The sequence below is a fragment of the Carcharodon carcharias genome, chromosome 22, assembly GCF_017639515.1.
Source record: "Carcharodon carcharias isolate sCarCar2 chromosome 22, sCarCar2.pri, whole genome shotgun sequence".
Lineage (NCBI taxonomy): Eukaryota > Metazoa > Chordata > Chondrichthyes > Lamniformes > Lamnidae > Carcharodon > Carcharodon carcharias.
In genome coordinates this window covers 46733134-46748409 of record NC_054488.1, presented here as the reverse complement: position 1 = coordinate 46748409, position 15276 = coordinate 46733134, and the positions used below count along the sequence as shown (strand labels likewise).

The 15276-nt window shown below is 38.6% G+C and overlaps 1 protein-coding gene across 1 annotated transcript in view; it reads left to right on the top strand.

Annotated features, from left to right (window-relative positions):
* LOC121293719 (transmembrane channel-like protein 6) overlaps nt 1-14795 on the top strand; it is an 85626-nt gene extending 70831 nt beyond the window's left edge. The window contains exons 13-21 of the mRNA XM_041216931.1: nt 744-828; nt 2320-2417; nt 4147-4242; nt 4706-4781; nt 5118-5251; nt 6041-6208; nt 9952-10030; nt 11201-11299; nt 11951-14795. Coding sequence (XP_041072865.1) covers nt 744-828; nt 2320-2417; nt 4147-4242; nt 4706-4781; nt 5118-5251; nt 6041-6208; nt 9952-10030; nt 11201-11299; nt 11951-11971 — 856 coding nt within the window. The 3' untranslated portion in view covers nt 11972-14795. The remainder of the gene's footprint in view (nt 1-743; nt 829-2319; nt 2418-4146; nt 4243-4705; nt 4782-5117; nt 5252-6040; nt 6209-9951; nt 10031-11200; nt 11300-11950) is intronic.
* Nucleotides 14796-15276: the final 481 nt, after the last annotated feature.

The window sequence follows — 15276 nt, the reverse complement described above, 5'->3', positions numbered from 1 at the left end:
TCTTGTACTTGATCAGAAGGTTGTAGATATAAGGCCCATTCCAGAGACCTGAGCATACAATCTAGGCTGATGCTTCAGCGAAAATTGAGTGTGTACTGCACTGTAGGAGGTGATGCCATTCAGATGAGATATTCATCGGGGGCCCAGTCTGTCCTCTCACATGTATGTCAAAGATCCCATGACACTATTCAAAGAACATCAAGGAAGTTGTCCTAGCGTCCTGACCAACAATAATCCCTTAGCCAATATTATTTGGTCCCTTATCCAATTGCTATTTGTAGAATCTTGCTATGTGCAAATTTTATAATCATGGCTGCACTTAAAAGTTACATTATTGGCTGAGGTTATGAATGCTGTTACATAAATGCAAGTTCATCTACTTCCTTCAAAAGGTTTGTTTTTCAGCAACTCTTGGTGAAATTCTCTTTTTTGTATAGTACAAGTTGGTAATCAAACCACCATTCACACATATGTTGCACACACACAATGGTAACGTTATTATTCAGTGTCCCCGAGCCAATTTCAGAATGTGCGGTAAAATATTTTGTGTAAACTAAACTGTGGATTGGTCTGTAGACCGGAAGCTCAGTTTGCTCGTGGTGGCAAATCCAGACCAAGTGCCAATCCAAACTATTTTGCCTTGTTGTGCAAGCAACAAAAGCCCCTGTGTTTTAAAGGTCCCACGATAGATAGACAATTTTATCTTCCCTCTGATGTGATTGTGTGATTTTGTTTTAATACAGAAACCTGCTGTTGAAGATGTCCATTTTGGGAGTGCTATGTTTCCACTGGATGGGAGGAAATGTAAAAGTTTTAGCAGAAATATCAGTAAGTTTTTAAAAAAAATGTCAGGAATGAATTAAACCAAAATAACAGAAGCTCCTACACAATCTGTTTACAAAAATTGAATGTTTTTGAGATTGGTTTCATTGAACCTTTGATATCCCCACTTCAGTTCTAAGAATACAGAAGATACTTGTACTTCTGGTAATTTTATTTAGATTATCATACTCATGGGAAACCATCTGGCTTTTTAAAAACAGCACAAATTTGCCTTTTGTTTATAGTTGTAGATTGGCACAAATTTTAAATGAAGCCATGTTGAAATGTGGTTGACATCTTAATTGTTATGGGTCATTTTAACCATAATTTCTTCTCATCATTGTCATAAATCAGCAGCTTAACACGGATGACAGTTATCTTGTTTTTATTCCCTCTAATTCAATCCAAGCATTATAAATAGTGTTGTGAGGTGAAACAGAAATGCTGTTATTGGAATTATGTTTTAACCTCAGAAAAATTTTATGAAATATTTTTTTATAAATTATTTTTTTTTCTGGAATTTCAATGCAGACCAGAGTCCAAGTCTGGTATAAATGTGCTTTTTAGTACTGTTACCAAGGCTACTCAAGTGTCTTCACTGCTTCTTTTGTCTTGGTTGACTTTTTTTTAGACAGATCTCCTTTTGAACAGAATAGCTAGATGATCCATTTCATTTCCATTTTGAATAACCTTATGTAATAATAATGTAACAATTGATCTTGGAATGGCAACATCAACTATCAACATCCTGGGGGTTACCATTGACCAGAAACTGAACTGGTCTAGCCATATAAATACTGTGATTACAAGGGCAGGTCAGAGACTAGGAATCCTGCAGCGAATAACTCACCTTCTGACTCCCCAAAACATTCCACCATCTACAAGGCACAGGTCAGGGGTGTGACACTCCACTTGCCTGGATGAATGCAGCTCCAACATCACTCAAGAAACTCAACACCATCCAGTACAAAGCAACCTGTTTGATTGACACCTGATCTACAAATGTTTACTCCCTTCACCACCGATGTACAGTGGCAGCAGCGTGTACCATCTACAAGCTGCACTGCAGGGATTCACCGAGGCTTCTTCCAAACACACGGCCACTATCACCTAGAAGGACAAGGGTAGCAGACGCATGGAAACACCACCACTTAGAAGTTCACCTTAAAGCCACTCACCATCCTGACTTGGAAATATATAGTCGTTCCTTCACTATAGCTGGGTCAAAATCCTGGAACTCCTTCCCTAACAGCATTGTGGGTGTACGTACTCCACATGGACTGCAGCGGTTCAAGAAGGCAGCTCACCTTCACCTTCTCAAGAGCAATTGGGGATGGGCAATAAATGCTAGTCTAGTCAGCGACGCCCACATCCCATGAATGAATTTTTAAAAATTAATCTTTTGCATTTGAAGATAGGATACATATAGCACCTGTCTTATGAATTTTGTATTGTCAAACACTTAACCATCCATGCATTGTTTGTTTTTTGCCTCAGTGCTGGGAGACTTTTGTAGGGCAAGAACTGTACCGTTTGATGGTGATAGACTTTATATTCATTATACTGGATACAATTTTTGGAGAATATGTCTGGAGGTGAGTTTTATACACAAGAAGATATTTTTTAATCTATTGATAATTACTTATGCTGTTTCAACAGTCTGTAGGCCACACCAACTTTTAACCAATTGTTTTACCAAACGTATAGCTTTTACACTGAGGCATGTAAAACTAGCTTCGGGTTATACACTTACTAGTTTTTCCTTTCTTTCTTTGAGGTGTACCTTTTCTTTGGTATAATTAGGTGACACTGACAGTGTGAGGAATATTAAGTTGTCATCACTAACTCTGGTTCCTTTTAGTCATGTTGTTGGCTCACCTGTGATGATGTTGCTCCCTCATACTGTTGAGTTTGGCTTGGTTCAAACCAAATCGTTGATGTTGCACCCAGTTTAACCAAACACTGAAAACAAAAAACATCATTTTACATAGTAAAATTTCTGAGTCTCCATTTCTCTATTCAAAGCCCTCCACTCCTAGCCACAATCTGCTGCATCTAGCCTACGCAAAAGCAAAATATTTATGGATGCTGGAAATCTGAAATGAAAACCGAAAATGCTGGGAATACTCAGATCTGGCAGCATCTTGTGGAGTAGAAGCAGAGTTAGCATTTCAAAACTGTTCTGATGAAAGATTGCAGACCTGAAATGTTAACTCTGTTCGTCTTTCCATTGATACTTCTAGTGTGTCCTGCCTGTTCCTAGTCTGGCTTTTAGGCACTATACAAGAATGGCCTGAGGTGGAATCACCATCCAGTCCTTTCTATCTATCTATCCTTACTGAGGGAGGAGGAGTCAGCACTATCCTTACTGAGGGAGGAGGAGTCAGCACTCCCCTCACTGAGGGAGGAGGATTCAGCATGACTCTTATTGAGGGAGGTAGAGTCAACATGACCCTTATTGAGGCAGGAGGAGTCAACACTACCCCCACTGACACTTGCATTTGGCCCTGAATGTTTGCAAGAAGGGCTACAAGGCGTGGTCTGGGTGAACCCTGAATGAGTGGCTGTGCTGGTTGGTGGGGGGAGGTAACAGGGGTTGGAATCAGTGGCAATGGGGTAGAGCAGTGCTTCCCAATTTGCCTTTAGTGTTGTCAGATGCACCCTCCCTCTCATCTAGAAGAATGGAGAAAACTTTGATCAACATCTTAAAAAGGCTGTGTTTTCAAAGAGACCTTTTTATCAGGACTATTTTTAGCAAAGGGTTCCACGTTAAGCATCAATCTAACTTTCTCTTCTAAATGCTCTATCGTGCATTTTCAATACCATCAATTGTTAAAATGCTATTTAACAGCAGAGTTCATTCGTAAAAGGGGAGTTGCTGTGGACTTGACTCAGTGTTCCTTCATAGTCAGAAGGGCGAATTCAGGGACTAAGTAGAGTGGAGATCAAACCTTATTTCCACTATAGCACAATGCTTTACATCTGTGCTGCAAAGCACTATGCATCCTTTGATTTTTAAAAGATGCACTAATACTGAAATTCCATTAAGTTTCAAGATTGTACATGCAGAAAAGGTTGCAGGAATATGATACAAACCTTTAGAGTGGCTGGTCTGCTAGCTATCTCTGTTTACTGGAAGTAACTTGTCAAAGAATCCTGAGCAGTCCTAGAGTTGGAGTCTGAAAAGTCAAAATCAGTCGACATTCTCTCTATACTCCTTTGTTGATGTGATTGTTTTGTGCAGAAGAGAAAGCAGTTCAGTAAAGTTGGAGAGTAAGCTACAATACTATTCTAATGAGCATTTCTCCTTCCTTCACTATCCAGGGTAATTTGCATCAAACTGCTGAAAAGGAAAAGAAAGCCTGAGTTTGACATTGCCAGGAATGTGTTGGATTTGATCTTTGGACAGACTATCACATGGTAATAACATATTTGACCATGCTACATTGATGTAGAAACAATGGCACCTGCTGAAAAGCTTGACCAGTGGTTTCATGGTAACTGCACCAGCTGGTGTGGTGGTGAACAATACATTATTGGGACAACATCAAGTTGGAATCAGTCTATGATGGGTTAGTCGTTTTTGGGTGGGCAGTGACGGGAATGCAGCTCTACTGGCTGACACCGATTGTTGTGTCCTCTCCGTTGCCCAGAAAGCGTGATTTCAAATGAGCACTAGGCTGGGCTTGAGTGATGATGCTCCTCACATGTAAATAACGCACTGGCTAGGAAGAGTGGGTACTTATGCAGCATATGAATCGGCTGCCAGTTCCGTGCAGCAGTAACAGTGAAAAGTCTATCCTTAAGAATAAAAGAGGGGAAAAAAGACAACAGAATTATGATGAACTTCCTTTAATTTAATTTAGTTCTGTTTATTTTGTAGGTTGGGTCTTCTGTTTGCACCACTGCTACCTGCAATTCAAATAATCAAATTTATCATTGTCTTCTATATTAAAAAGGTAATTTTCACGTTTATAAAATGGCTGAAAATTATAGAATGTACAGGAGATGGCTTGGTTTAGTTTTAGAAATTTCCTTTGCTTTGAATTTATTTTGACTCCAGTCTGTGCTGTTTGTTGATTTATGATAATCGTGTTTGTCCTTCATAGAATAGTCACCATCATTGGCAACCTTTGTACATGTCGTGGCTTTATGTACTTTTCAACAAGTTGCTTAGGAATCAAGACTTGTCCAGTTGTTAAAAAATGTTTAGCCACTTGCGCAATCTGTGAAGATTGATCTGTACTTTGCAGTGCACCGTATATACATTAACAAAACTATTGGGTCTTTTTCAGCTCAGCTTGATGAAGAACTGTCAGCCTCCACATAAATTCTGGCGGGCATCTCATATGAAGACCATCTTTATTAGTCTTCTGTGTTTCCCATCCTTCCTTGGAGCCTCTGTGGTTTATTCCTACACTATATGGTAGTAAGTATACGCATAGTTAATTTTGTAGCCAAATTTGGGTGCAAGTTATGATTCAGCAGAGAAGAGAGAATTTATTTTTGGTTCTTGCTACTAGTCATCTGTTTAAATTCAGGAACTAAGTTTTTAATGGAGCCATTAAGATTCTATTGCATCCAACACTACAATCTGTCTAAAACTATATTGGCTGAATTTTTCACTTCTAAACTCACTAATTGCATGGGCTGCCTAATAAGATTCAGAAAATTTTCCATTTTCCATGGTGAATTACAGAATGATAAAGGTGTCAGTGTTGGAGATGTCCGAGTCCATGTTCTGCTGACTTAGTGTTCTGGCTTCGTGACAGTAGGGTGGTTATTCTGCACAATATTTGCGGTAGTTGTATCTGCCCTGTCATTACTATATATAGATATTAGCTTAAAGGTAATTGATATTTTCAGCCTGTTGATTACCAGTGTAAATTTAACACTTGTCCAGCCATTTATTTGCTGAACTTATCTTTCAGAAATTACAGATAATGTACAAGTGTAAGGGAAGCCTCTGTCATATTCCTTTTCTAACCAGTTCTTATATGAGGCAAAATTCACCCCATTTTCAATTAATGATGATTATTGTTCAAGTGGAGTTTGACTATAACCATGAACCATTTTGCGATTTAGAGTAAAAGTGGTGTACAATGACTGCCAAATGCCATCTCCCACTTTTCATATTCCCTGAAACTGACTTACAACAGTGAATATTAACATAACCAAGTCTTTTTTTTGCCTGATTTTGATTTTTTTCTTAAATTAGCATAAAGCCATCACCAACTTGTGGTCCCTTCCAAACACTGGATGCTATGTATGATTCTGCATCGCTCTGGGTCCATCAACTGGATAAAAATGGTTCTAAATTTTTTAAGCTTTCATGGATCTTCTTGAGAAATCCTTTCATCTTTCTCTTGGCTTCAGGCATCTTACTGTAAGTTTAAGTATTTTAATGAGCTCTCAGTTTTAAGATCTACCTCTGTATTCTACAATACCTATAAAAACTGCTGTTAAAGCTACAAAATGTCGAATAGGATCTGTCTCCATTGTTTCAAATGATAGCATTGCCTTGACAGACATCCATGGTTAAATAAGGAGACAAATATCATTAAATTTTGATGTATCTTTGATGGAAACATTACACTTTTTGTGCATCGTGTCACAAGAGCATAAGCTAAAGTAGTGTTCATTATTGGTATTTACCAGGCACCTTAAATGTTTCAAGGTGCTAGGTGTATTTTGTGGTGGAAATGGCTTTGCCTAACTTAATAAGATTGGAGAACATTTCTCCTTTGGTTTGCTATACAGCACAAAATCTATGGTTTGCAGTAATGCCAACCCCACCAATCATAAATTAAGGAAGCTTGTATTTAAATCATGAGTTGCTACTTTTTCAAACATAAATCCATATAGTTTGAGTTGGTTTATGATCCTTGTTCATGACTTGTTTAGCCTCTTAACATGTCAGAACCTTTGACAAATTACTGTATCTGAAAATGCTTTAGAGAAAACCTTTTTTAAAATCCTCCTTGTTATCACCATGTTGTTATGCACCTCAGTTTAAGGTTACAATGACTGTGATTGGGCTGATAATTGGACAATGGTGATATTTAATTTTATCCATTTCCTTTCTACTGACCACTGACTGGTGAGTTCCAGGAAGCATGGGAAACCTGTGGAGCCAAAGTTAAACAGCAAAATCCATATTAATATTGCTATATCTGAGCAATTAACATATTGAAATTGGTAACCCATATCTTCCGAGAGGGTTGTTCACATGTAGCCTAACAGGCTACAGTTAAGTTGGCAGGTTGGAGCTAATTTCTTAGCACACTCGCATTTACTGGGATTTCGCCAGCACCCAAACCCATATATTTCACCCACATTAAAACTGTATGCCCCCCCAACCCCCCAGAAAGTTTCCAGTACAAGGGGCCATAGATGCATGATTGAATATGAGATTTAACAGCGGGAATGTGACCAGTGGAGTCCCCCAGGAGTCTGTGCTGGGGCCTCAACTTATTAGAATTTGTATCAATGACTTAGATGAGGGGAGCAAAGGCATGGTGGCTAAATTTACAGATAACACAAAGATAGTAGCAAAGTATGTTGTGTAGAAGACATGAGGAGTTTGCAGGCGGATGTGGATAAATTGAATGAGTGGGCAGAAATCTGGCAATTGGAGTATAATGTGGGAAAATGTGAAGTTGTTCACTTTGGCAGGAAGAATAAAAAAGCAGAGTATGACTTAAATAGAGAACAGCTGCAGAATTCTGAGGTGCAGAGGGATCTAGGTGTTTTCATGCATGAGTCAAAAAGTTAGTATGCAGGTACAGCATGTAGTCAAGAAGGTTAATGGAATGCTATCCTTTATTACAAGAGGAATAGTAAGGATGTTATGCTTTGGTTATACAGGGCATTGGTGAGACTGTACCTTGAATACTGTGCAGTTTTGGTCTCCTTATTTAAGGAAGGATGTAAATGCAGTTCAGTGGAGGTTTACTAGATTGATACCTGCAATTGAGCAGGTTAGGTTGGACAGGCTAGGCTTCTTTCTCTGGATTTAAGAAGAATCAGGTTGATTGAAGTAAATAGGATTCAGAATGGCCTTGACAAGATGGATATGGAAAGGATGTTTCCTCTTGGGGATGATTCCAGAACTAGGGGGCATTGTTTTAAAATAAGTGGTTGTCCTTATAGGACAAAGGTAAGAATTTTTTTTTTCTGAGGGTTGTGTGCGACTTTGGAACTCTCTGCCTCAGAAGGCAGTGGAAGCAGGGTCACTGAATATTTTTACGACAGAGGTAGATAGATTCTTGTTAAGCAAGGGAATCAAAGGTTATCGCAGGTAGATGGGAATGTAGTACTCAAAACACAAGTGGATCAACCATGATCTTATTGAATGTTGGAGCAGGCTCAAAGGGCCTCATTTGAAGTATTGTGTACAGTGGGCGCCACACTATAAGAAGGATGTGATCGGGTTGGAGAGAGTGCAGAAGAGGTTTACAAGAATGTTTCCAGGGATGAGAAACTTTGAGTTATGAAGATAGATTGGAGAGATTGGGACTGTTCTCCTTGGAGAGGAGGAGATTTGATGGAAGCTTTCAAAATCATGAGGGGGCTGGATAGAGTAGATAGGGAGAAACTGTTCCCGCTTGTCAAGGGATCGAGAACAAGGCGCAGATTTAAAGCGATTTGCAAAAGAAGCAAATGTGATGTGAGAAAAAACTTTTTCACACAGCAAGTATTTCTGGTCTGGAATGCACTGCCTGGAAGTGTGGTGGAGCTAGGTTAAATTTAGGCATTCAAGAGGGCAATAGATGATTATTTGAATAGAAACAATGTGCAAGGGTACGGGGATAAAGCAGGAGAATGGCACCTAAGTCATGATGCTCATTTGAAGAGCTGGTGCATCGTAACAATTCTGAAACTGCTAGTATTCAAGCATAGATTGGATAACTGGACGAAGAAGGAGGAGGTGAAGGGTATGGGAACAGGGTGGTTAATAAGATTTGGGCTTTTTTGTGTGCAGAGTAAACGCCTACTAGAACTGCTTGGGTTGAATGACTTACATGGGTGCTGGAACTCTGTATTTCTGAGGGTTGCAACAGAAAAATAGTACTTGGGGAAATCAGCGAATCATTGATTCATGCATAGGCAAAAAAAATGCCGTGGTAACAGATTTCATTAATATTTTTGGAAGTAAACTGTATATGTAAATATTGCTGACCTGTTATATTTACTGTAGCATCCTCCTGCAGTGGTCTTGTAAAAGCTGGGTATGGATAAGTTGAGCATTTCATGGGGTTTACAATTTTTGTCATGCTGCATCAGACCCCCAGCAATAACTTGGAGATGTAAAGTGGTTTAAGTGTGTGACAATCTGATGTGTAATATACCTTTAAGAAGAAAACTATAATGGAGGATCACAGGATCTTAGTAGCCAATAGCAGAGTAGCACAGGCTACTTCTGTAGTCAGTAGTTGGTAGCAGTAGTGTAGAGGTAGAGTCTGAAGTGCAAGCACACATTTACTTGCTGCTGAAACAGAGTTTCTACCTATGAAGTGTCTGCTACTCGACTCTATCATTAGTACCAAATTGGCCACCCCTTACAACAAGCATGCAAACAGGATCCAACAAGCTGGTGACTTGGATCCAAGCATCTAATGCTAATAACCTTCCCCCTTCAAGCTTGGTAAAATGAGCTCCTAACTGCTCTTCGGGCATTTTATGAAACCCAGAAACGCAACACCACAATGTGGTTTTCAGAACTACTTAATATAAAACAGCTGGACAATCTGGTCATTTAAGTATGATACAATTTGCCCTTGCTAAGTTGTAGGTGACAGTGATTAGTTTAATTGAGTAAGGATTGTGTGTGTGAATTCTTAGAATTCTATCTTTATAATGAGGAGTAACGGGCATTTGCTTTTATTTCACCGGAACAATAATGTGCAAGTCACTGCTGCAATTTTTAGATGTGGAATCTGGGCAGAGTCAACACCATGAAAAAAAATTATACTGAAACCAGAAGATTATTGTGGTTTCTGCTTATTATTTATCTGCGTATCAGTGGAAAAAGATAAAGACAGCATGGATTTGAGTCCAGTATCAGGATTTACATACTGAATTGTAGTTAATGTTCAACATTGGCATTCTGTTCTTTTTTTCTTTCAGTATAGTGATTTATTTCCACTGGCAAGTTGTTGATGGTCAAAGGAAAGTAATTAAACTATTAAATGAACAAATTGCCAATGTAAGTATCCAAATTTTTGATCAACGTATGTTTAATGTTTTATTTATTTAAATGTGAATAATCCACCTTTCACTAAAGTGATTATTCATTTGGCATACCAAGGGTATGAATAAAAGCACAATGCCAAAAAATACCATCGATGAACACTGCAGAGTTCAAATTCCTGTATTAAATCACCTAGATGGAATTGTCGACATCATTGGGTCAATATAACTGTGATAGTGGTGGAGAAAGAATCTTGATAAGAATTTTTGTACAGTACGTTGTTGATATCATGTTCAGTTTCATTCCTATTAAAATTTTGAGTTAAGCATGTGGAAATAGTATACAAAATGGAACACTTACGATGCTATGTTGTGAATGTATAGTTGAGCTCCAGGAGATAATTTGATAGGCCATTCAGCCTGTCCTGCCTGTGCTGATTCTTTAAAAGAACTACCTACGTAGCCCTGCTCCCCCAATCTTTTCTCTGAAGCCCTGCATATTTATCTTTTCCCAAGTAGATATCCAATTCCCTTTTGAAAGCCACGATTGAAGCTGCTAAAGGGCAGTGCTTTCTGTATTACTGACTTCCCATCTTTTCCCAAGTAGATATCCAATTCCCTTTTGAAAGTCATGATTGAAGCTGCTAAAGGGCAGTGCTTTCTGTATTACTGACTTTTTTTTTAAAAAAAAAAGTCCTCATTATCCCCTTTGGTTCTTTATCCAACCATCTTAAGTCTGTATCCTCTGGTTACCAACTCCTCCACTAGTGGAAACAGTTATTTACTCTAATAAAGCCCTTATAAATTTGAATGCTTATATTAAATTATAATTCCCCAAATTAATTTATACTTTCAATTGAAAGCTATTTTCACTGTTTTCCTTAATAAATTGAAATGGTGGATCAGGGTTTATTATAAAGTTAGATACTTTCAGACTTGAATTGCCACTGGGCCTTTGTATTAAAAATCAAATTGCCTCATAGTTAGATCTCAGATTAAATCACTTATCAATTAGGCTGATGAATTGAGTTAAAGAGAGAATTTTCTGTACAAACTTGGATTTGACCCTTGGCTCTCAACCAGATTTTATTACAACCTCTTTTGCAATCGTAGCAGATATTTCTTGAATTAATATTTAACATGTAACATTCCATGTCAATGCATACAGATTTTTTTTTTGGTACAGGAAGGAAATGACAAGAAGTTTCTTATTGGTAAACTCCAAGACTTCAACAGAAAGAAATTTAAATTTCAAAAGAAGAGGCGCACACAAAGGGAAGATGAGGTGACTGGAATTGTTTTCCAAGTGTGTTATATGGTTAGGGATAGCTGTGTTGACTTTGATTATCATGCGTGTATACCCTGCTCGGTACCCCTGCACACTTTTTCCTATGTTACAACCGTGACTTGCATTTCTGGAGTACTTCATTGACTGACTGTGAAGGACATTGTGCCATGCCGAGGTCATGAAAAACGCCAGAAGAAAAAGCAAACTTGCAGAATAAAACCATCTAGGGGAGATGGTGGGACACAAATGAGTGCATTGGGGTTAATTTTCCACTTCGCTGCTTAAGCGGCCACCTCGAGGAGGGGATTGCCCGTGCTTTATATAACCTGCACAGTTTTCATTCCGTTGAAATCCAAACGGATGCTGCAGAGGTTCCTCGTATCCATCAGGAGTGGCTTTTCTCCCATCAGAATTTGAATCCTTGCCCCAGAGGTGAAGGGCAATGGTGACATGCTACACCACCCAGTTCCCCATACTCATTTTATCTTTTTTAAATAGTAAAGGTTTTTAGAAATGCAAGTTCAGTGCCAAGATAGTAGAGTTACTCTGACAGGTTAATGAGCAGTATTTGGTTAAGAATTTTATTGTCTTTTTAAATGTATTGCAGCTCATTTCTGTTAACTCCTCTTATCTGTGTCATTTTATTAGGTTTATCCTGACAATTACTAGAAGGGAAGAAGATATAATTTGTGCTGTTGAGAAAATCAGCAATTAAAACAAAAACAGTGAAGCAGTTATTATAACTTGACTGTGAATTATTAGGAGATGCCTGGAATCGTATCTTTTTTTGATGTGTTATTCGGCTGTCTGCACTTTAAGTCAGTAAAGGTACAAGCACATTAAACAAAGCTGGAATCACTGCTGCAACAAGTTGCATGGTGTAATATTGATCTCCTCATAGCACTGCATTACTGGAATATCTCAAACTGATTTTACCATTGTTGCATTTTGCTTTCTTGGATGTGAATTCTGTGTTAGTTGACTCGAGTGCTTCCTTGGATGGCAAATATGAGTCAGAGAGGCAACCTGCTGCAGACTCGTTGAGAATTTCCAATTATGAACCTTGTTACCAATTGCACAGTTTTTATTAAAAAAAAAGAAACAGTGGTTGTTCAATGGTCTTGCCTGCAGAAATTCAGGGCTGATTGAATTTCCCTCCAAGTGCATTGTTTGTGCTGGAGGGGTCTGGTGTTCTGATGCTCCATCTTGTGGTGGAAGTGTGCAGCAGCAGGCATTATTGCAACAATGTGGTGCCCAAATATAAAGTGCAAAACAGGGCATAACAAATTATAGGTAAACCTTAAGTTCTGACTTTCATATTTATAATACGGATTTCAATTCACTTAACATTATGCTTAAAACGGTGGCCTAAATCAGACTTGAGCTTTTTTTAACGAAGTAACCTTCTATGTAGCATGGTGGGTTCATATAACTTATACTAATGTTTTGCTTATTTTGCTGCATTTGTAATTACAGATGCAAATATTCAGTGACTAGGAACAAAATACTGATGTGTTGCACTGACAGACGTTTTCAGATTTTTAGTTTACAGTAAATGGAGCAAATTTGTTGCTTATGTTTTGTCCCTTAAAAATTCAGAACTAAGCTACTGACGACTTTAGTATGAATAAAGCCCTACCTTGTACTGTGTGGAGACCAGGATAACTAATCTGGGAAATACCTCCACAGCAGTCTGTGAATTTTGTTACTTGTACTGTGACAGCCATATGCCAGGAGGTCAGACATTTTTTGTATTCACAAAGTTTGAAATGCTAACTTTTCAAACTGTTGTTGTAGCACAGATGTGTAATGCACATCTTGGGAACAAACTGATATTTCAGCTTCTCCCTTTGTCCAGTACTGATCTACTAACCTACTAAGTTTAGGTGAACAATGACTCCTTGTCTGAGCTAGGGAGTGGAAACTATGATTTTAAGGTATTATGTTGTAAATACTGCACAACAGCACAATTCAAAAATGGATAGTGATCACTATTCTTTTTGTGTACTTTTTGAGTGTCTTCCCATCCCACCTCTGGTGAACCCCCAAGGATCTATCTGTGCCCGCCTTCAATTTCTTATCTACGTGCTGCCCCTCAGTAATATCAACTGAAAACAGTCAGTTTTCACATGTATGCTGATGACACCCAGTTCTACCTCACTACCACCTCTCTGAACCCCTTCACAGTCTCTACACTGTCAGTCTGCCTGTCTGACATCTAGTACTAGATGAGCAGTACTGTTCTGCAGCTGAATATTAGGAAGACAGAATCCACTGTCTTCAGTCCCTGCCACAAACTTTGTTCCTGAACCATTGACTCCAGCCCTCTCCCTGGCAAGTATTTGCAGTTGAACCAGACTGTTTGTTTGTGACACTGAGTTGATCCTCCTACCACATCTGTGCCACCACCAAGATTGGTTATTTCCACCTCTGTAACATTGCCCAATTCCTCCCTTCCCTCAGCTTATCTGCTTCTGGAACCCTCACCCATTCCTTTGTTATCTCTAGTCTTGACTAAACTCCCACTCGCCCATTTCTCCATGCTTATTCACCTACACTGATGCCCAGTTAAGCAATACCTCAGTTTTAAAATTATCATCCATATTTTCAAACCCCTCCATGTCCTCACCCCTCCTATCTCTGAAATCTCCTCCAGCCCCAAAACCCTCAGTTACCTGCACTCATCTAGTTTTGGCCTCTTGAGCATCCCTGCTTTTAATCGCTGCGCATTTGGTGGCCATGTATTTAGTTGTCAAAGCTTTAAGCTCTGGAATTGCCTTCCTAAACCTTTCTGCCTTACTATCTCTCCTTCCTCCTTCAAGACCCATCCTTGAACTTACCTCTTTGACCAAGCTTATGGTCATCTATCATAACATCTCCTTATGTGGCACCTTGTAATGTTTTATGTTAAAGGTACAATATAAATGCAGTTGTTATACAATGGATACCAATGCAATATATTCCTTAAAAAGTCAATTGTCTATTGAAAAATAGGGTCTTGTATAGATTAAAAATATCACAATTTTAATGTTGTTGAATGTGTTTGGTGCTTGAAGTAAGAGATGTCCACTGCCTACCTGCAAATGGAAAGTGACATTTTTCTATAAAGCCAATTCCCACTCACTGCAGATTCAAAGCATTTCTTCTTATGAATCTTAGTAAGGAATTATTCTGGATCATGTAGTCAATGTTCATAGTTTTAATAGAATGTAGAATTTACGGTATTTTTACTATGTTTATATTTATATAAAGAATGAAATAAAGCTCCTTTCACTGTAGCAATTGTTATTGAATTAGAACAAACTGAAATGTTTTACTATACAAACCAAAATGAGGCTCAACACTGGCCAAGTGAACTATGATTTTGTTTTAAATAACAGTGGGTTACAATGTTCCACTGTTACCAAACACCAGGGGGTGCCATTGAATTCAACTTGTATACATTTGTGTTACAAAATGTGCTGAACTATTAAAATGTCCTGAAACTTAAAAATATGCATTGGTGTTGTCAATGAAATACTGGGTTCCAATTCTATCACTCCAATGGAACATTTGTGGCAGCAAATCTTATGTACATTCTTGGATGGCATTGTACTTACTTTTCCTGTACAAGCCCCAGATATATGATGATGTATCTTTCAGGAGTGTATGTGAGAGAAATATCAAAAGTTTCATCTTTACGTCTATTTATGTAGACCTCAAGTCAGGAATGCAGCAAACATGAGCAGTATATTAGAATATAATGGCCCGTAAATTCCAAGCTCTGGGGTGTGGTGACTAATGTGCTGGGGAGCCCCTCCCCTCCACCCGGAAGTCCCCAGGTAAGGGTTGCACGGCAATTTCCTGGAAAGTTCAAACTTCCATTGGGCCATTGCCCTGTACGGTATAAATGGCAAACTTTGGATGGTTCCAGCTGTCCTATCAGAATAGCTACCCAGGAAAAGTTAGAAGAATTAAAACCAATTCTAACTCCT